A 20,787-nucleotide genomic window follows, 5' to 3' on the forward strand; every position below is an offset into this window, starting at 1 on the left:
AGCTCCCCCCCCCTCCCCACTGGCAACCAATATTGGAATTGGTGGAGAGGTGGAATATTGTGTTGTGGGACCAGCCATCCCGTGTGAACATGGGACCCAACGGGTCCCACTTAGTCTAGTAGCCACTAAAATTGGTTCAACGTTTATTAGCCCAGCATTTCCACATACATGTCAGAAATTCTCAAATATCCTGAGCGATCCTTGCGGCTGTCTTTCTGGCCATACTCCGAAGTTGCACTCATCAAGGAGCACCCATCAACAACACCAACAGTGTTGCTGGGAGATCTGGTGCGGGTTCAGCAATTCCATTCATTTTAATGGAGAGGAATGGTTGCAATGGAGAGGTATGTTTTTCACTCTGAGGGTGGTGGGTCTATGGAATGAATTGCAAGAGGAGGTAGTTGAGGTACATGGATGGGAACAGTTGAGAGATATACGGGCCAAACGGGACTAGCTTTAATGAGGAATCTTGGCCGCAAGGATGGTTTTATATTTGTAAAGAAGTCAAGTCTGTCACACTTGTAACTTTACTGAGTATTTAATAAAGGCACATGTAAGGCACGTCCCAGTACTGACTGCATCTAGTCTTCAGGTGTACTGGAACCAGGGGAGGAGCAAGGGGAAGATATTACAATTATACTGGGATAACTAAGGCGTGGTTAGTGGTATTGAGGTAGCTACATTATAGGTTGCATGCATAAACCATCTACAATATTCATGTTATATGAGCAGAATTAGGCCATTCGGCCCGTCGTCTATTCCGCCATTCAATCTTGGCTGATCTATCTTTCCCTCTCAACCCCATTCTCCTGCCTTCTCTCCATAACCCCTGACACCCGTACTAATCAAGTATCTGTCAATCTCCATCTTAGAAATTTGGGCAAAGATCGTGCTTTTGTGCTGCATGACTCCATGACTCTATTTCGGGGAATTATCATTATTTAATCCATTGAATCAACTTTACTGTATTTAATTGCAAATACATTTTCACAGGTTGTGTCATTTTTAACTTTTAATTATTTTAAAAATCTTTTTGTGTGTTCATGAATTTGAGAAATAATCAAAGCCTTTGACAATTTTAACAGCTGATTCAACTTGATGTCTACTGGTATAGCATTTCTCTTGGTGGGGTTTGTTATCTTTGGCTGAATGGCCATGGACTCGACAATCCCTCACCAATCAAGCCAGTCCTGGCCTCTTCGATCAAGTTGCCACTGGTAGATATGCTTCAGTATGTGTCAGTCTAGTGGTAAGGGAAAGCAAGTGAGGGGTGCTCACCACTTCAACAATTTCAGGACCACAACTATCATGGCTGGTCCTGCATCGTATCCACTTTGACTCCCCAAATGTTAATTCCATCAATATCTGAATATGGATTAATCCTCACATTGAATTTCTCAGATTTTTTTCATATGACAGGAGGTCGTTCATCTCATTCAATCTATGCCAGATTAGTTTAATTTGGTTTAGAGATACAGTGTGGAAACGGGCCCTTTGGCCCACTTAGTTCATGGTGACTAGTGATCACCCATACACTAGTTCTGTCCTATACACTAGGGACATTTTTAAAGGTCAATTTACCTACAAGTAAATGTCTTTGGAATGTGGGAGGAAACCGGAGCACTGACACGGAAATCCATGCAGTCACAGGGAGAATGTACAAACTCCACATAGACAGCACCTGTAGTCAGGATTGAAGCCAGGTCCCTTGCGCTGTATGGCAGCAACTCTACTGCTGTGCCACCCTGATATTAGAGCAATTCCTTCAATCCCATTACTCCACATACATGTATCAGGCAACTGAATCATCCTACCACAGCCAGAGAGCTGAACTATTATCTACCTCATTGGTGACCCTCGGACTATCCTTGATCGGACTTTGATGACTTTACCTTGCACTAAACATTATTGTTTTATCATGTATCTATACACTGTAAATGGCTCAATTGTAATCATGTGTTGTCTTTCTGAGACCAGCGTCTCTCCTTCCTGAGGAGACTGAAGAAGGTCCATCTGTCTCCTCAGATTCTGGTGAACTTCTACCGCTGCACCATCAAGAGCATCCTTACCAACTGTATCACAGTATGGTATGGCAACTGCTCTGCCTCCGACCGGAAAGCACTGCAGAGGGTGGTGAAAATTGCCCAACGCATCACCGGTTCCTCGCTCCCCTCCATTGAGTCTGTCCAAAGCAAGCGTTGTCTGCGAAGGGCGCTCAGCATTGCCAAGGACTGCGCTCACCCCAACCATGGACTGTTTACCCTCCTACCATCCGGGAGGCGCTACAGGTCTCTCCGTTGCCGGACCAGCAGGTCCAGGAACAGCTTCTTCCCTGCGGCTGTCACACTACTCAACAATGTACCTCGGTGACTGCCAATCACCACCCCCCCCCCCCCCCCCCCCCCCCCCCCGGACACTCCTCCCACAGGAAAAACACTATGACTGTATGCATGTAAATAGATTTATTTATTGAAATCATATTCTATGTCGCTCTTCCAGGGAGATGCTAACTGCATTTCGTTGTCTCTGTACTGTACACTGACAATGACAATTAAAGTTGAATCTGAATCTGAATCTGAATTCTGCTGACTGGATAGCATGCAACAAAAGCTCATCACTCTACCAAGTGACAATAAACTAAACTAAACTGTTTCTTTTGTATATATATCAACCTCCTTCTCCTAGATAGACACAACATGCTGGAGTAACTCAACAGGACAGGTAGCATCTCTAGAAAAAAGGAATGGATGATGTTTCAGGTTGAGTCGCTTCTTCAAAGAAACGTCACCTATTCCTTCTCTCCATAGTTGCTGCCTGTCCCGCTAAGTTACTCTAGCAATTTGTGTCTATCATCGGTGTAAGCCAGCATCTGCAGTTTCTTCCTACACACACCTTCCTTCTCCTCCTCTCCTACCCCATCATTCACCTACACTAGTGGCATCTTACAAGGGCCAATTAACCTACCAATTAGCGGATCTTTTGGATGTGGGAGAAAAACAGAGCACTTGGAGGAACAAAGAGAATGTGTAATCTCCATAGATGTGCACACAAGGTCAGGATCAAACCCAGTTTGCTGTAAGGGATGAGGTAGCAACTCCACGTGTCGTGTCAGTGTTCTGATCAAATATACTCCAACTGCACATGAAAACTCTCTGGGACAAGATTTATATTGACTGGTTTAGGGGAGTCTTTCCTTAACATAGACTTCAATAGTTGACTACTCATGTCTCTTTAGGTTGCTATCACCTCGCATTTTTCCAAACTTCTGAGTAAAGACCCAAACCACTCAATTATTTTTCTCTTAACTATAACCTCTTCATCCTTGGAATCCAATCCAATCCAACTTTATTTGTTAAGCACTTTAAGACAACCAATGTTGACCAAAGTGCTGTACAGAAGAATAAACAAGACATCATAACAGAACATAACATAACAGCTCACATAAAGCGCAAAAAATACATATGAAATACAACAATAAATTAAAAGACATAAAACATGAGTAAAAATAATAACCACGCAATAAAGCAATCAAAATAAGAAATTAAATCAAGTAAATAAAGTCGACATCTTACTGGGTATCAAAGGCCACGGAGAAGAGATGGGTTTTAAGAAGTGATTTAAAAACAGACAGAGAAGAGGCCTGTTTAATGTGGAGAGGCAGATCGTTCCATAATTTGGGTCCAGAATCAATCCAGTGAACTTCTCTAAAGCACCTCAAAGGAGAGTAAAGGAGCACAAACTGCAAGCAATACTTGAGGTGTACTCACCCAAAGCCTTCTAGAGTTGTGGCTACACTCTCCTGCTTTTGCACTACAGCCCCGTTTACAATGCAATCATCTCTCTTATCTACCGGAATGGAGCATTTAGATTCCTACATGCTGCTACAAGTAAGAATTTCATTTCTCTGTTGTGGTGCGTAACCATTAAACACTTTTAACTCTTCCTTCCAAATTACTTGTTGTTCCTGCATACTAGCACTCTGGGTTATTTTTTATTATTAAGGACACCAAGATCAAATCAACATTTATGTGTCAGTAACGTGTCCTTAGATTTATATTCTGTGTGTCTAAGCATACATCTGCGCCACTGTATTACCCTTTATGACCACTCATGACATTTTCATTATTTAGCCACCTACCAAAGCTAAATCTATTTTTAAATTCATGTTTCTTCTCATTAATATTGCATGAGATTACTATTTAAAGGATCGGTATCTATTTTTAAACTAGTTTTTACAATAATAGCATCTCTCATTTATATGCCTGATATTTGCCATTTAAATATCTTTTTCCTTCCCTGAGAACATCCTATAATCTCACTGAAAGGTCATTCAGAAACATTCTATTCTTTATTTTTCTTTTCAAACATATAATTATGATCTGTGGACTTTTAAGAATGCATAATTAACACACTTCTTTGCTGCACAGTCATGTATTTTAACTATAGTTTAGTTTTAGTTTTAGAATACAGCGTTGAATCAGACCCTTCGGCCCAGTGAGAACATGCGACCAGTGATCTCCCATACACTAGTTCTATCCCACATTATAGGGACAATTTTCAGAAGCCAATTAATCTCCAACCCTGCGTGGAATGTGGGAGGAAACCGGAGAAAACCCACGCAGTCACAGGGAGGACGTGCAAACTCCGTACAGACAGCACCCAGTCATGATCGAACCTAGGTCTCTGACATTAAGGCAGCAACTACCGCTGCACCATTGTGCCAACCTACTTTATAAACTGGATAGAAAAGAATAAAGCAATTCAAGAGAAAACTATGGAATGTTATCTCAACTTTTAAGAACACCCAGTTTCATCTTTAAGATATGAAAGTGATTGTTTTCTAACCTGCAGTTGCTCAAATTGAGTAAATGACAATATTCGGCCAGTTTTTATGCCAGGAGTCTGCACCCTCATACATCCCCTAAATCTCATATCCTTCCTTGTTAATAACAACAGACAAGTGGATTTACATTATGAGACTAGAATGAGCACGGACAAAATTACTGCACAATTCACCAAATGATGATGCAACCAATAACTATGATAATAACTGAGGTGCCAGAGAATGAAAAGTAAGACTTATCGGCTAAACAGAGACAGATTAATATTGAAAGGACCAGTACAGAATAAAGAGCAAAGAAAATAATGGAGAGTATTCAGAATAAAGATAAGGAAAGTGACAAATGGCATCGTTTGGAAATGGTCAGAAGTAGTAAAGCACATGCTTTATGTTGGGGATCGCAGGGACCATAACTCACAGCTGGATTCCCCAGTGGGACTTATGATTGCCATTTGCCAGTCTGTTCACACTAGACATCAATACTGTTGATACATTGACTATTCATAAGTGATGGGAGCAGAATTAGGCCATTTGGCCCTTCAAGTCTACTCCACCATTGGCTGATCTATCTCTCCCTCTCAACCCCATTCTCCTGTCTTCTGCCCATAACCTCAGACACCTGATTGACATTCTCGCAACTAATGGCAGGTAGCTGTCTGACATTACACCCTCCTACACGGAATTGTCGGCACTTGCTAAATCCATGATGTTAGGCCATGATCTGCTGTGATCTACCATCTGGAATAAATGGATAAGTATGTGTGGTAGGATCTATTATGCATTCCATTCCTTTCTCCTCTTCTACCCGTTTTCTTGTCTTCTTCACTGGTGCTGCTGCTCCCCCTTTTGAGTCCACAAAGGTAGGCCTAGCAAAGCATCTATTGTTGAAAACAATGTGCTAATCACAATGATGTCACAGTGGTAGACCTACTGCCTTCTTGGTTTCTTGGTCCTCCAAAATATTCCAAATGGAATTTAAACTGGAGGTGGTGGAGGGAGGACTTGAGCCAGAAAGGGTTTTTGGGAAGTAAGAGCTCCCTTAAATTTAGTTGCATCTGGTTGGGTAACTATGGTAGGGTGAATACTATTCCATGCTTTAATTGTGCGGGGGAAGAATTAATTGCTGTACACATCTGTCTTGGTAGCTGGTATCTCAAATTGGATTGAATGCCCTCGTCTGCTCCTAATTGGTTTGGGTTTGGTGTAGGTTTTGTAATCTATGTCGAGCTGACCATTTAACATTTTGTAAAACCAGGTCAAATGGTGAGCTTCACGTCTGCATTGGAGAGGGTTGCCTTACAGCAATAGAGATCCGGGTTCAATCCTGACTATGGGTACTGTCTGTAAGAGTTTGTACACTTTCCCCGAGACCTGCATGGATATTCTCTGAGATCTTCGGTTTCCTCCCACACTCCAAATACATAAAGGTTTGTAGGTTAATTGGCTTCTGTAAATTGTCCCCAGTGTGTGTAGGATAGTGTGAATGTGTGGGGATCGCTGTCGGAGTGGACTAGGCGGGCCGAAGGGCCTGTTTCCGTGCTGTATCTCTAAACTAAACTAATCTCTCTCCCTCCCCCTTCCCCTTCCCAGTTTTCCCACCAGTCTTACTGTCTCCGACTGCATTCTATCTCTGTCCCGCCCACTCCCCTGACATCAATCTGAAGAAGGGTCTCGACCCGAAACGTCATCCATTCCTCTCTCCAGAGATGCTGCGTGTCCCGCTGAGTTACTCCAGCATTTTGTGTTTAACTGCTTCTTAAATGTTGGGATAGTCCTTGTCTCAACCACATCCTCTGACAACTTATTCCATACATCCTCCATCCTTTGTGTGAAAAAGTTACCCTTCAGATTCCTATTAAATTATTTCCCCTTCACCTTAAACCTATATCCTCCGGTACTCGAATCACCCACTCTGGGCAAGAGACTTTGTGAATCTACCCGATCTATTCCTCTCATGATCTTATACATCTCTGCAAGATCACCCCTCATCCTCCTGCCCTCCAAGGAATAGAGTCCCAGCCTTCTCAATCCCATTCAAAGTTTTTAATATAAAGGAGTCGCAGATGCTGGTTTATACCAAAGGTAGGCATAGGCTGGGACTCTATTCCTTGGAGGGCAGGAGGATGAGGGGTGATCTTGCAGAGGTGTATAAGATCATGAGAGGAATAGATCGGGTAGATTCACAAAGTCTCTTGCCCAGAGTGGGTGATTCGAGTACCGGAGGATATAGGTTTAAGGTGAAGGGGAAATAATTTAATAGGAATCTGGACTATGGACTAGGGGCGCTGCACTGGCAGCAGCCTCTACCTACAGCCTGTATGTCATTTCTATCTTTTTTTTAATTTTTAGTTAGTCTAAAGTCTGTTTTAGGGGGAAACTTTTATTTTTCTATGTGGGGGAGGGGGGGCAGGGTAAGGGGGAAACCGTTTTCCAGTCTCTTCCTGGCGGGGACGCGACTATTTCTCCGAGTCGCGCCCTCGCCCCCCCACCTCGCGGCCTACCAGCTGGATCGGAGCGGCCTTTCCTGCCGGAGACCGGAAACCGGACCAGGGCTGCTACAGCGGCGGCGCAGCGATGGAGTCACCGCGGAGCGGGCGATGCCTACCTGGGTCGCCGTTTGGGCCTCCGGAGCGTTGGGCCGTTGCTCCAACATCGTGAAGCTCTGGTGCAGAGAGCTTCCAATGCGGGCGGCGCTGAACGGCATCGTGGAGTCCTGGGGCGCCTTGTAGAGGGCCTACAGCAGCAGTCTCCACCCGGCGCGGCCTGCGGACTTTGGAAGCCGCCGACTCCGGTAGGAGGGGGCCGACTCTGGTGTCCACGCCGTTGAGGATGTCCCGCAGCCCCGACGTCGGACTGGTATCATCCCGGCGAGCGGTCCTGGTCATCGGGCCGCCAGTAGCTGCAACTGCGGAGGGCTTGGGGGAGACCCTGACCACGGGGTACAGTGGAGGAAGAAGACTGACTTTGGTGCCTTCCCACACAGTTGGAAACTTTGATTCTGCTGTGTGGGGATGTTTTGTGTTAAATTCTATAGTGTGTTGAGTCCTGTTTATTTTTATTGTATGGCTGTATGGGAATTCATTTCACTGTGCCATCTGGCACATGTGACAATTAAAATCTATCTTGTATCTTGTATCTTGTAAAATGCTGGTGTAACTCAGCGGGTCAATCAACATCTCTGGAGAAAATTGACTTAATTTGCAGTCGGCTGAGAGAATATGGAGAATTGGGTAGATCATGGAGTCTGGGTCTGGAAGAGGAGAAATGAGTTTGGAATATCGTCCAATGCAAGGGCATGGTGGGAGAGGGGTTCATCTTCAGAGAACGAGTTTTTTAGGGATGGGAGATGTCCTCTGGAAATATATACGTGATTGGAAGAGGATAAGATGACCAGAGGATGAGGGAAAATTAGTAGGGGAAGTCCAAGGTTTTCTCACAATCCTAGATGAGAATGTCTAGAGGTTAAATTCATCTATTCCTTTAATGGAGCAGATATGGACTTTAGTAATAGAGTCATACACCAGGGAAACAGGCCCTTCGGCCCAACTTGCCCATGCCAACCAATATGCTCCACCTACACAAGTCTCACCTGCCCATGTTTGGCCCAATAATCCTCTAAACTTTTGCTGAGTGATGCTCTTCCTGGAGCTTTTCAGCGTATTACATCCAGATCCCGATCCATGTATAAGTCCAAATGCATTTTTGTTATAGTACCTTTCTCAACTACCTCCACTGGCAGCTCATTCCACATACCCACCTCTGTGTGAATACTTAACTTGTTACTTTAGAGCAAGAGAGACTGACAGGCCAATCCAATCATTACATAAGCTATTAAGTACTGGAATAAAAATTCTGTATTGAATGGATTATTAATGTGAAACATCCAGGCAGATTAGCTTCATATCTCTAAGCAATCCATTTGTTTCTTTCAACAAAATTGACCTCTAATTTTACATAGATTTTAAATATGACTTATTTCTGTAATTTATTTGTTTGAATCTGTGAAACTTATTCCCAATGTGGCACATTCCCCATGTCTAAAACTTCTTCATAATGGGATAAATCGATTGAGATATTAAACACTTTGGGTTTAATTTAACCTTAGACAAGATATTATATATTTTGAACATTTCAAATTCCCTTGGACGTTAATCACAATTATACTGAACTCCTGAATGTTGCCTTGAGGAGCTAACCTTTCCAGATATTTACATTCTGAAGCACTATTTCAAACTAACTTGCTTCTAATCTTTGCTATAGACGATAGACAAGAGGTGCAGGAGTAGGCCATTCGGCCCTTCGAGCCAGCACCGCCATTCAATGTGATCATGGCTGATCATCCCCAAATCAGTACCCCGTTCCTGCCTTCTCCCCATATCCCCTGACTCCGCCATCTTTAAGAGCCCTAACGAGCTCTCTCTTAAAAGTATCTCAAGACTCACTGCTCAGCAGCAATATAAATTAAACTTTGTCTCTGCATTTATGCTTTTTTTCATCAATGTCTTGCAGGTAAACCTCCCCACTCAACATCCCCATGGTCAACCTTTTTAATATGTGTGTGTGATCCTTCAATTGTCATTAAGCTGGATTTTCAATGTTCCCGTGTTGGGGAAGTCCAGAACAAGGGGTCACAGTTTAAGGATAAGGGGGAAGTCTTTTAGGACCGAGATGAGAAAAACATTCTTCACACAGAGAGTGGTGAATCTGTGGAATTATCTGCCACAGAAGGTAGTTGAGACCAGTTCATTGGCTATATTTAAGAGTGAGTTAGATGTGGCCCTTGTGGCTAAAGGGATCAAGGGATATGGAGAGAAGGCAGGTACAGGATACTGAGTTGGATGATCAGCCATGATCATATTGAATGGCGGTGCAGGCTTGAAGGGCCGAATGGCCTACTCCTGCACCTATTTTCTATGTTTCCATGTTTCTATGTTTCAACTATTTATCTGGTCTCGACCCGAAAAATAGTCCGGTCTCGACCCGAAACGTGACCAATTCCTTCCCTCCAGAAATGCTGCCTGTCCCACTGCGTTACTCCATCTTAGATTTCTCTAATATTTTTCTTTAACCTTTATGAAGCAGTAGATAGGTTTCCATCAAAAAAAAGTCCGATAAATTCAAAATGCACTTTGCTCAAAAAAGTATAGATATTTTCCTTCTCATTGAAATATAAATTAATTTAACCTTATGAATTATGTTGTGTTGATTACCAAACACATCACCAATTAACTATTGATATAGGCTTTGCAAAATTTAGCATCTCTCTAGTTAAGTGTAATTGTAACAATATTATTAATGGTTGCATTGTTTTTTTCAGGATATTTTAGTCAATTCTAATCGATATTTCTTTCAAACAGTAATGTTTGTTTTATGTCTTAACCAATGCTTTATCATAATCTTGTACAATAATTCAAAGATTATTTGCATCAATGTGTCACCGTTTCCTTTATTGAAATTAAATGTCAATCAATTAGATCCCTAACCACACTGCAGGTTTCACGTCTCTGTGGAACAGAAATTGAAATCCTTTATTACATTTATATAGGCTTTCAGTTTGGAAGTATTTTTCTCATTGTTTAGAGGGTGGGGCTGGATTGCCTTTTTTTTGGCAGCGCTGATGCCGATTTTGCTCCATTTTTGTTCACAAATCATGAGTGCACGTTTTTACTGTTGCCCACACTACTCAACATTTGCACTTCACACGTACATACCCTAACACCCTGGGGGATGCAGTTGGTAATTCAACCTTTGTGCAATGCTAGTTTGACCTCAGTTCCACCAACCTGGGTTGGGATGATCCAGCTAACATCATATGTCAAACACGTAACAAAACCCTGAGAATGATATTATAGGAAATATGTTGTCAAGCTGGAAAGGGTGCAGAGAATAGTTAAGATGATGTTGTCAGGACTCATGGCCCTGAGCTATATGGAAAGGCTGAGCAGGCTAAGACTCTATTCCTTGGAGTGCAGGAGGATAAAGGGTGATGTTACAGAGGTGTACTAAATTGTGAGAGAAATAGTTCAGGTAAATGCACTGTCTCTTGCCCAGAGTGGAGAAATTGAGAATCAGAGGACATGGGTTTAAAGTGAGGAGAAAAGATTTAATAGGAACCTGAGGAGTGACCTTTTTTTCGCAAAGGGTGGTGGACATATGGAATGAGCTGCTGGAGGAAGTTGTTGAGACAGGTACTATTAAGAAACATTTGGACAGGTACGTGGATAGGATAGGTTTAGATACGAACTAAATGCAGGCAGGTAGGACTAGTGTTGATGGGTAATGTTGGTCGATGTGGGCAATAGACAATAGACAATAGGTGCAGGAGTAGGCCATTTGGCCCTTCGGTACTTCGAGCCAGCACTCCCATTCAATGTGATCATAGCTTCTCCCCATATCCCTTAACTCCGCTGAAGTTGGGTTGAAGGGCATGTTTCCACACTGTACCAAATAGTTGGTAATTGAATCTGGCCTTCCCCCAGTACTCAATACCCGTGTGCTTTAAAATCATCCTCGGTGACTTCTACATTTGTTGGGGATTGAGTTGTGCTTCAGTTTGTTTGAGAAAATATGTTTGTTAATCAGGATAAGGAGGTAAATAGTCATTCATTCCTTTTACCATTTGCTCTCATTGACGTGAATGCATTGCTGGCCAATTCAGCAGGGCCTACCACTTGAAGAGGAGAGGAAGATGAGAGGGTTGTGGTCGGGCATGTTGACAGGAGAATATGGAATTTTCAAGCATGGCTTCAATCAGTGAATTAGAACTAGAGTTTGGTTGGCCATTCATGAAATTGTGGTTATCTGCAAATGTAATCGTGAAATTAGTATAAATTTTGTGCCTTGTAACAGGTTGGACTAGGGACCGTAAATCATTGATCAGAACCTATGGCCCCACTCCTGGACCATCCAAATTAGCCTCCTCATCATCTACAGTGTTTTGCATCTCCTGTGTCTATACCTCCAGATTTAGGGACAATTATCAGCTTTTATCAGGTAACTCAGCCATCCTGTCACCATCTGGAGAGTGATCATGACCTACCATCTATGTCATTGGAGACCCTCGGACTATACTGGACTTTACTGGACTTTACCTTGTACTAAATATTATTCCCTTTATCATGTATCTGTACAATGTAGACGGCTTGATTGTAATCATCAAAAATAGTATTTTTGCTGACTGGATAGCATGCAGCAAAAAAATAATTTTCACCGTACTTTGTTACACGAAACAATAATAAATTAAACTAAACTAAATTGCTTTAAAGTAACAAAACAGATATTTGTTTTCCTTTTTTAAATTGTCCTGCTCAGTTTTAATTCATCTACAACCTACAAACCTCCAGTCAAATCATCTGCAAATAAGAAGCCTTCAGCACCCTGTCTCAGCTATCATCACCACTTGTGTTGTTCATTTTCTCTTGGTCACCACTCTATTGAAGACCCTTTCTCCTTTTCTGCAAATCAAGACATGCTAACACTTTTCAGTTCTGATGAAAATTCATAGAGCTGAAACACCGCTGCCATTTCCCTCCACAAATGCCTTCTCACCCTGTAGAGTCTGTTCAACACTTTGTTTCTATTTATTTTCCAAGTGGTTTATTGTGAATTTTTCATGACCATTTTGAGGGATCACAGCTATTACGATTTAACACTTTATGTGCGATCTTACTTTGAATAAATAGAAATGCTGGTGCAAAACGTCATACTCCTTTGAAAAAATTGTATTCAATAATTTAATTTTATTTTAACCAGGTATGCATTGTCCAGAAGCGAGATACAAAGAAAATGTACGCCATGAAATACATGAACAAGCAAAAATGCATAGAGCGAGACGAAGTCCGCAATGTTTTCAGAGAATTGCAGATAATGCAGAGACTCGAGCACCCTTTCCTAGTGAATCTGTGGTAAGTAGCTTCAGTAACTATTAAACAAGCTCAAAAGACGTGGTGATGTAAAAACATGAAACTTTAATACTTCCATGCTTTAATACTTCCATGTGCATGCTTCTGAATAGTAATTAATTGCATGAGTTTAGGCACTTTCATATAATTAGCAGGCTATAAATAAATGACCTGGAGTTGAATAGGTGCAAGTTTGTCGATGCAAATCATTCAGAAGTGAGACGGATAACTAAAAACCTTAAGGCTATGCGGAGAGACAGTGATAATGGTAAAACACATGGTTATTGAAGTTTAATGTTTTTAGTTGTAAAATAATGCATCTGAGAAATTATAAGGTGAGGCTGCATAAATGAGATAACACTATTTTAACTATGCTCAGCCCGCCTAGGCCAATGGAATCTCCCGGTTGCCGACCGTTCCAACTCCCCTTCCTATTCCCATAATGACTTTTCTGTCCTGGGCCTCCTCTATTGCCAGAGTGAGGCCACACGCAAATTGGAAGAACAGCACCTCACATGTCGCTTGGATAGCTTCCAACCCAGTGGTATGAATATTGAATTCTCTAATTTTAACTATAACATACTCACTCTCTACCTCCATTCCTCCAACCTAGTCATTTTACCAGTTCCACAGTTCTCCCCTCAACCTCTGACATTCTATATAGTTGCATCACAACTTTGTGACTCTAAAGGGGCTGTCCCACTTGGGCAACCTAATCTGCAAGTTTAGAAGAGTGGCTTCGACCTTCAAACTCGCAGCATGGTCAACACGTGGTCCTAGGAGGGCCTATGAGGTCGCTGGAACTCTCCTTCATGCTCGAGGGAAGTTCCCAAATACTCATGGTCACGGAAAAATTTTCAGCATTCAGAAACATTTTCCGGAAGTAAAATTTGGTCGCATGGTTCTTTTTAACTCGTAGTGCAGTGAAGTGGGGTCGCTATTTAGTTGCAGGCAGTCGGGGGCAGTCTTAAGCAATCTTCTTCACTGATCAGGCATTTTGATTGGCTCATTGGAGTTTTCAGGACCCAGGAAAACCTACCGGTAGGTAAAATGCCCGCTAAAATTTATTATACTTCTTAAAAGTGTCTCCACTCCTCCTTCCCCCCCCTTCTCCGTCCCCCTCTCTCCCCCCTTCCCGCCCCCTTTCCCCCCCCCCGTTCTCCCCCCTTCTCTCCCTTTTCTCCCCCTTCTACCCCCCTTCTCTCCCCTTCTCCCCCCCTCAGCGCTCTCTAAAGGACTTACCGTTACTGTGCAGCCGTTCTTGCCTTCCTCTTCATTGCGGGTGTGAATTTCAGACAGCGCTCCCCTGCTTTCCCTGGGCCCCACCTTTGCCTTTGTGTGTGTGCGGGTGTGTGTGCGTGTGCGTGTGTGTGTGTGTGTGTGTGTGTGTGTGTGTGTGTGTGTGTGTGTGTGTGTGTGTGTGTGTGTGTGTGGTCGATCCAACTCGCGGTTTCAACGCGGACATTCGATCCAGCTCGAGGCTTTCCAGGCGAGTGCCCTCGAGCTTGAAGGTCGAAGACACTCTTCTTAACTCGCAGATTAGGTCGCCCAAGTGGGACAGCCCTTCATGGTCAACACGTGGTCCCAGGAGGTCCTATGAGGTCGCTGGGACTCTCCTTCATGCTCGAGGGAAGTTTCTGCCTACTCACAGCCTCGGGTAGGTCGCGGAGAATTTTTCAGCATGTTGAAATATTTTCCGCGAGTAAAAATTGGTCAGCATGATCCTTTTGAACTCATAGTGCAGTGGAGTGGGTCGCTATGTAGTTACAGGCAGTCGAGGGCAGCCATAGGCAATCTCTTTCACTGATCGGGCATTTTAATTGGCTCATTGGAGTTTTCAGGACCAAGGAAAACTGACCGGTAATGTTAAATGCCCGCTAAACTTTACTATAAGTTGTCTGGCTTCTTAAAAGTGTCTCAATTCCTTCTCCCCCATTCTCCCTCCCTTCTCCTCCCACTTCTCTCCCCTTCTCTCCCCCTTTCTGCACTTCTCTCCCCCGCTCCCCCCTCCCCCGCGCTCTCTAAAGGACTTACCGTACACTGTGTAGCGTCTTTTACCTTTCTGTTCATCGCGGGTGTGAATTTCAGATAGCGCTCCCCCATTTTCCCTGGCCCCCGCCTTAGCGGTGTGTGTGTGTGTGTGTGTGTGTGTGTGTGTGTGTGTGTGTGTGTGTGTGTGTGTGTGTGGTCGGTCCAGCTCGTGGTTTCATCGCTGTCTATCGATCCAGCTCGAGGTTTTTTAGGCGAGTGCCCTCAAGCTTGAAGGTCGAAGACAGTCACCAAAAAAGTTGCGATAGTGGGACAGGCATTTAAAGCTCTGATCTTGTTATCTTTCGGTTTCCGCGGTCATTCTATTTGTGCAAAGACGGTACGCGATAGCGCTACGATTTTTTGCCAGCTTACTCACCATTCTCCTGAGTTGCGGTTGAGCCAAGTTTCGTTCCAATCAGTGGTCTAATGTAAAAGTTAGCAGATTGCTCTCTCCTGCCATTCAGCGCTGCGTGGATTGGTCTTTTCTCCTGTCACTCCACGGGACGGTCCACCCCTTCCTGCACCATTGGATCCCTACTGGAGCTGAGGGCGGCTCTGGATGGCCGGCGGACGTCTCCATCTGGACATAATTTTCAGAGGGAGATTGGGTCGGAGACCCGACCCGAAGCAGCCCAGTGTTGGAGTCCCAGCCCAGCGTCGGAGTCCCAGCCCAACCTCGGAGATGTCGCTGATGCCGCCAAACGGAAAACGGAGACTCTGATCCCGGTGTAGAATGACCAGCGTCTGCTGTGAGTCACCATCGCAACATCAGCTCCAGGCCATTCCCCTTTGGTCCCCCTCATTGACTCCTGCCCCCCTCTCCATGATAACACCCTTTTCCCCAAAACCTCTATCTTTTTTCCGAGCTCCTGTCCCCCTCCCCAACCCCCTCTCCCACAAGTGCTGTGATGTAAATGAAACAAGTTTCATTCGGATTCATGTTATATTTTACAAATTATTGACAATTTAAACTTCATTTTTAATTAAAATCATTTTTCAAACCACTTTTCCACTCGCCCTGCCTGTCAGCAGAGTTCGACATCACAATTATGTCACAATGTGATCCTGAATCTAATTTACGTTAAAAAAGCGCGATTTAAAAAAAAAACTCAGGTTTAATCAAATTATTCCCTTTTTATTAACAGCTAACACTGTGTTTAGGTTATTTCAAAGAAAAAACGCGATTTTCATTGAGAATTTCACTTTTTTTTTTAAATGCGATTTTCATTGTGGTAGGTGGGATAGGGGGGAGGAGGTTTCTTTTTTTAAAAAACATTGCAATTTTCATTGTGGGGAGGTGGGATAGGGGAGGTGAGGAGTGGGGGAGCAGTGGGATAGAGGGAGAGGAGGGGGTAGTGAAGGGAGAGAGAGAGGAAGGGCAGTGGGGAGGTGAGGTGGGAGAGTGGGGGAGTGGGATAGGGGGAGGTGAGGAGTTGGGGAACAGTGAGTTAGAGGGAGAGGAGGGGGTTAGGAAGCGGAGAGGGGTTAGAGGGAGGGAGGGTGTGACTGAAGGTAGGGGGAAAGGAGAGGGAGGAAGAGGTGAGGGAGGGAGTGGGGGAGGGGAGGAGGAGAGGGGAAAGAAGATGGAGGGTGAAGAAGATGGGGAGGGAGTGCTGGGGATGAGGGGAGGTAGGAAGGAGATTAGGGGTAGGAAGAGGGATGGCGAGGCGCAGTTGATGGAGGGTTGCCGTGACTCACTTTACAATGGGATCCCCTCAGACGCGCCTGCGCAGTTGGGTGCAATGGGTCAGTGGTGGAATATTGCCTTGGGGGAACAGAGCCCAACGGGTCTGCACTTGGTCTATCTATATATTACTAAAAGTCTGATCTTGACCGCATTTGGCTTGCTGTGGTGTGAATTCCGAAATCACCTATGGCCGTCATTTTTGGCCACCTCGCTCAGAGCCGCCCTCTGCCTTACGGGACCAGAGGATTTTTCCCATCGATGAAAAATCAGAGAGATATTAATGTTTAAAAAAATTCCCCGTTCTCTCTGCTGCCCCCGCTGGTGGCAGGGGGGGGAGGGACAATAAAACCCGGAAGTGTAGTCCCTCACTCAGTCTCTTCCAGACCCAGGAAGTGAGAGGGTCATGACTCCCTGAGCTGCGAATAACACTGAATGCACGTTTACTCCACGGTGAGTCCGCTCGATGCGGCTGTAAGTTTGTGTTCACAAAATTAATTTTGGTTGTCGGGTGGCTGCTGCCCAATTGTTTGCCTCACCTTTTTAACAAGTTTGTGTTCACAAAATGAATTTTGGTTGTTGGGTGGCTGCTGCCCAATTGTTTGCCTTGCCTTTTTAACAAGTTTGTGTTCACAAAATGAATTTTGGTTGTCAGGTGGTTGCTGCCCAATTGTTTGCCTTAGCTTGGCTTTTAAAATCATTCGGCCCACAATGTCTATACTAGCCCTCTGGAAACCAGTACCTTCGGCCCACAACACCCATACTAGCGCAAAAGAAAGCCCCCCCCCCCCCCACTGGCGAGCAATATTGGAATTGGTGGAGAGGTGGACTATTGCGTTGGTGACCAGCCCTCTCGTGTGATGCTGGGACCCAATGGGTCCCACTTTGTCTAGTAATACATAAAATGCAATTCACTGCCAAAGCTGGAAATGGATTATCAAGTGACTACCAAGTGACCAATTTCGTCAATGAAGGAAATGTAATTATTTTGTAACAATGAATGCCTGTGATGCACTGCCAGGGTGATGTGGAATCAGATATGACAGTGGCATTTAAGAAGCTTTTACATAGGCACCTGGTTTTGCAAGGAAATGTGGGAGATGGAGCATGTTCAGGCAGTTGAGATGAGTTTATCTTGGCAGACTCTGTGGGCTGTGTGGCCTGTTCTGGTGCTGTACATTTCTATGTTTGAATAAGAAAACTATATTATAATAACAGGTAGACATTATCTGTCTATTATAAAAACAGAATGTGATAAATGGAAGAAAGTATAATCACGGTAAAGTGGTTACATTTTTTTTGTTTGGAATTCTATTTTCTGCATTTGTTTATAACTTAGGGAAAGCATCAAATAAATAAGTTTACTTCTGCCATTATCCCAGTCTCCTGATGGAATATCTTGTCACACTACTCGATCTAAATGCTTTATACTTAAGCCGTTTTATTTCCCTAGAACTCTTGCAGTCAAAAGGCAGGGAAGTAATCAAATGCATGAGTTAAGATGACATATGTAAACCAGTTGAACTTTAATCCCATGGTTTACTGGATACATGATTGAATTACTGCCATAAAGGTGCAAGTGTGTAGGAACCAACTGCAGATGCTGGTTTACACCAAAGTGTAAGTAATGGAATGGAGTGCAGAAAGTGGATTTTACACATGGGGCAGAATCCCCACGAAGATCTCTTTATCAAACACCTTATCGATCACAACTTTGTGTAAACCACAACTGAAACATGTGAATGGCACCGATAGTATTTGAAGTGAAGAGCTTGTCTGTGAAACAATCTTTTCAACTGGCTGTCTTTTTTAGAAATAGGCCAATCTGAAGCAAGGAATAAGCAAAAATCATGTGAATTGAATCCTCATGCAAACGGGACCAAGTTTAAAGGAGATGTTGGGGGCGACGTTAGCAGAGGGTGGTGAGGAACATATTGCTGGGATTGGTGGTTGACGCAGATATGATAGCAGAATTTAAGAGTCTTTTGGATAGGTATATGGTTATGCACAGAATGAAGGGATATGGATTAGCTGCAGGTAGATTGGGCAGCATGGTGGTGCAGCGGTAGAGTTGCTGCCTTACAGCACTTACAGTGCCAGAGACACGGGTTCAATAGTGGCTATGTGTGCTTGTCTGTACGGATTGTCCCTAGTATGTGTAGGATAGTGTTCATTTGCAGGGATCGCTGGTCCGTGCGGACTCAGTGGGCCGAAGGGCCTGTTTCTACGCTGTATCTCTAAACTAAAGATTAGAGATGGTCTTGACACCATGTTCGGCACAGACATTTTGGGCAGCAGGACCTGTCCTTGTGCTGTACTGTTCTATGTTCTTCAGATATATGTACCATATTTAGACATCTATATTACTAAAGTCTGATCTTGACCACTTCCTGCTGTTCTGTATGTTGATTTTAGAAAAAACCCTGCCACTTACGGCTGTGAATTTTGGTCATCTTACTCAGAGTCCCACTCCGCTGCGTAGGACAGGAGGATTTTTCCATCGATGAAAAATAAAAGAGTTATTAGTGTTTAAAAAATGTTGAGATTCTCTCTCCTGAAGGCCACACCCCTTCCAGAGGGACTATAAAACCCGGAAGTGTTGAGTGCCTCAGTCAGTCTCTGCAAGATGGGGAAGCGAGAGGATCACATCTCTCAGTCTGAGCTGTGAATAACACTGAACACATGTTTACTAAACTGTGAGTGGTTTTACTGACCTGTCAGTGCCCTTAATGTGGTTTGAAATTATAGTTTGAAAATGCTAAAGCTGTGTTGCCTTTGGTTTGAAAATGCTAAAGCTGTGTTGCCTTTGGTTTGGAGATGCTAAAGCTGTGTTGCCTTTGGTTTGGAAATGCTAAAGCTGTGTTGCCTAATTAAAGTTGCCTTGCCTAATTAAAGTTGCCTTGCCTAATTAAAGTTGCCTTGCCTTCTATATAATTAAAAGTCTAATCTTGACCACTTCCTGTTTGCGCTTTATAATGATTTTAGAAAAAAAAAAACACTACGATTTTTGCCATCTTACTCAGTCCCCCTCCGCTCATCTGGTGCTGAGGATTTTTCCCATCGATTAAAAATAAAGGATTTATTTGTGTTTAAAAAATGTTGAGGTTCTCTCTCCTGTCAATCAAGCCATGAAGCCCTCGCCCCTTCTGATGGGAGGGGGGAGGGACTATAAAAACCAGAACTGCAAGATGGAGGAGGGAGAGGTCACGACTCGCTGTCCTTAGTGGCCTTGCACCCTGCTTGAAATGGTATGAAAATGCACTTGAATTTGGTGGCCTTGCACCCTGCTTGAAATGGAATTTCAAGGAATAGCCATGAGTCAACTGCCAGCCCACCAGCCGTGAGTGAGTGAGCTGCCAGCACAACAGGTTCTCAGTCTGACGATGGGTCTTATTCTCCAGAGATGCTGCCTGATCCACTGAGGAAGATGATAACACTGGACCATAGCATAATAACTCTCCAGAATTGTTGGCAGATGAGATTTGTGCACGTATACAAATAACAACCAGGATAATGCATTTCGTTGTCTCTGTACTGTACACTGACAATGACAATTAAAATTGAATCTGAATCTGATAAGGTTGTACTATTATTTCTATTAGTAAAGGATAATGTGGACTACAGTCTTCAAAAGTTTAATAATTCCTGATGTTGGAAAACTGAGGTCCAGTTAGAGTGAAGACTGCCATGCTGACTAAATGCATAGGGGCTAACTGAGGAAGAGTCATAAAGTACTTGGTCAGTGTGCTGAAAACGTGTATGAATTGCAAAGCTTACTGTGGCCTCCATCAATTTCAAATTGGTAGCATATCCTAGAGTTGATCTGCAATGGGCATGAAGAGAGTCTGGAATCAAAGCTTCTTCCCAGCCGTCATAACCTTCCTGTTCATCGCGGTGTGTGTCTCTATCACCTTGACTTTGCACCGTGTGAATTTCAGACAACGCTCCCCCGCTTTCCCTGGCCCCTGCCATTGTGATGAGTGTGTGTGAATGTGCGTTCCACTTTGACAGTCACCGTTCCAGTTCCCGGTTTTTCAAGCAAGTGCCGCGAACTTGACAGTCTCCGGCAGTCCACTGAAAAATCGCCTAAGTGGGACAGGCCGTTCAGCTATAAGAAAAGGTTGGGCAGACATGCATAGTTTTTCCTGGAATGTCGGAGGTCCGAGGATAGAGGTATATATAAATTATGAGAGGCATATAGAGGGTTATATATCCTAAATTATGAGAGGCATATAGATCAGAGGGGGGGTAAAGACAGTGCAGGGCAAGGTTTTTAAAAACATTTTCCTTGCTGGAGGATGTTTTAGAAAGACTATAATGGGCATAGCTGT

At 43.7% G+C, this 20,787-nt stretch overlaps 1 protein-coding gene across 1 annotated transcript in view; it reads left to right on the forward strand.

The window, feature by feature from the left end:
- Positions 1-20,787, forward strand: part of LOC129701584 (serine/threonine-protein kinase 32B-like) — a 276,952-nt gene that overhangs the window by 119,063 nt on the left and 137,102 nt on the right. Inside the window, 1 exon segment of the mRNA XM_055642860.1 lies at positions 12,593-12,744. Within this exon segment, the coding sequence (XP_055498835.1) occupies positions 12,593-12,744 (152 nt within the window).

The sequence above is a fragment of the Leucoraja erinacea genome, chromosome 1 (genome assembly GCF_028641065.1).
Source record: "Leucoraja erinacea ecotype New England chromosome 1, Leri_hhj_1, whole genome shotgun sequence".
NCBI lineage: Eukaryota > Metazoa > Chordata > Chondrichthyes > Rajiformes > Rajidae > Leucoraja > Leucoraja erinaceus.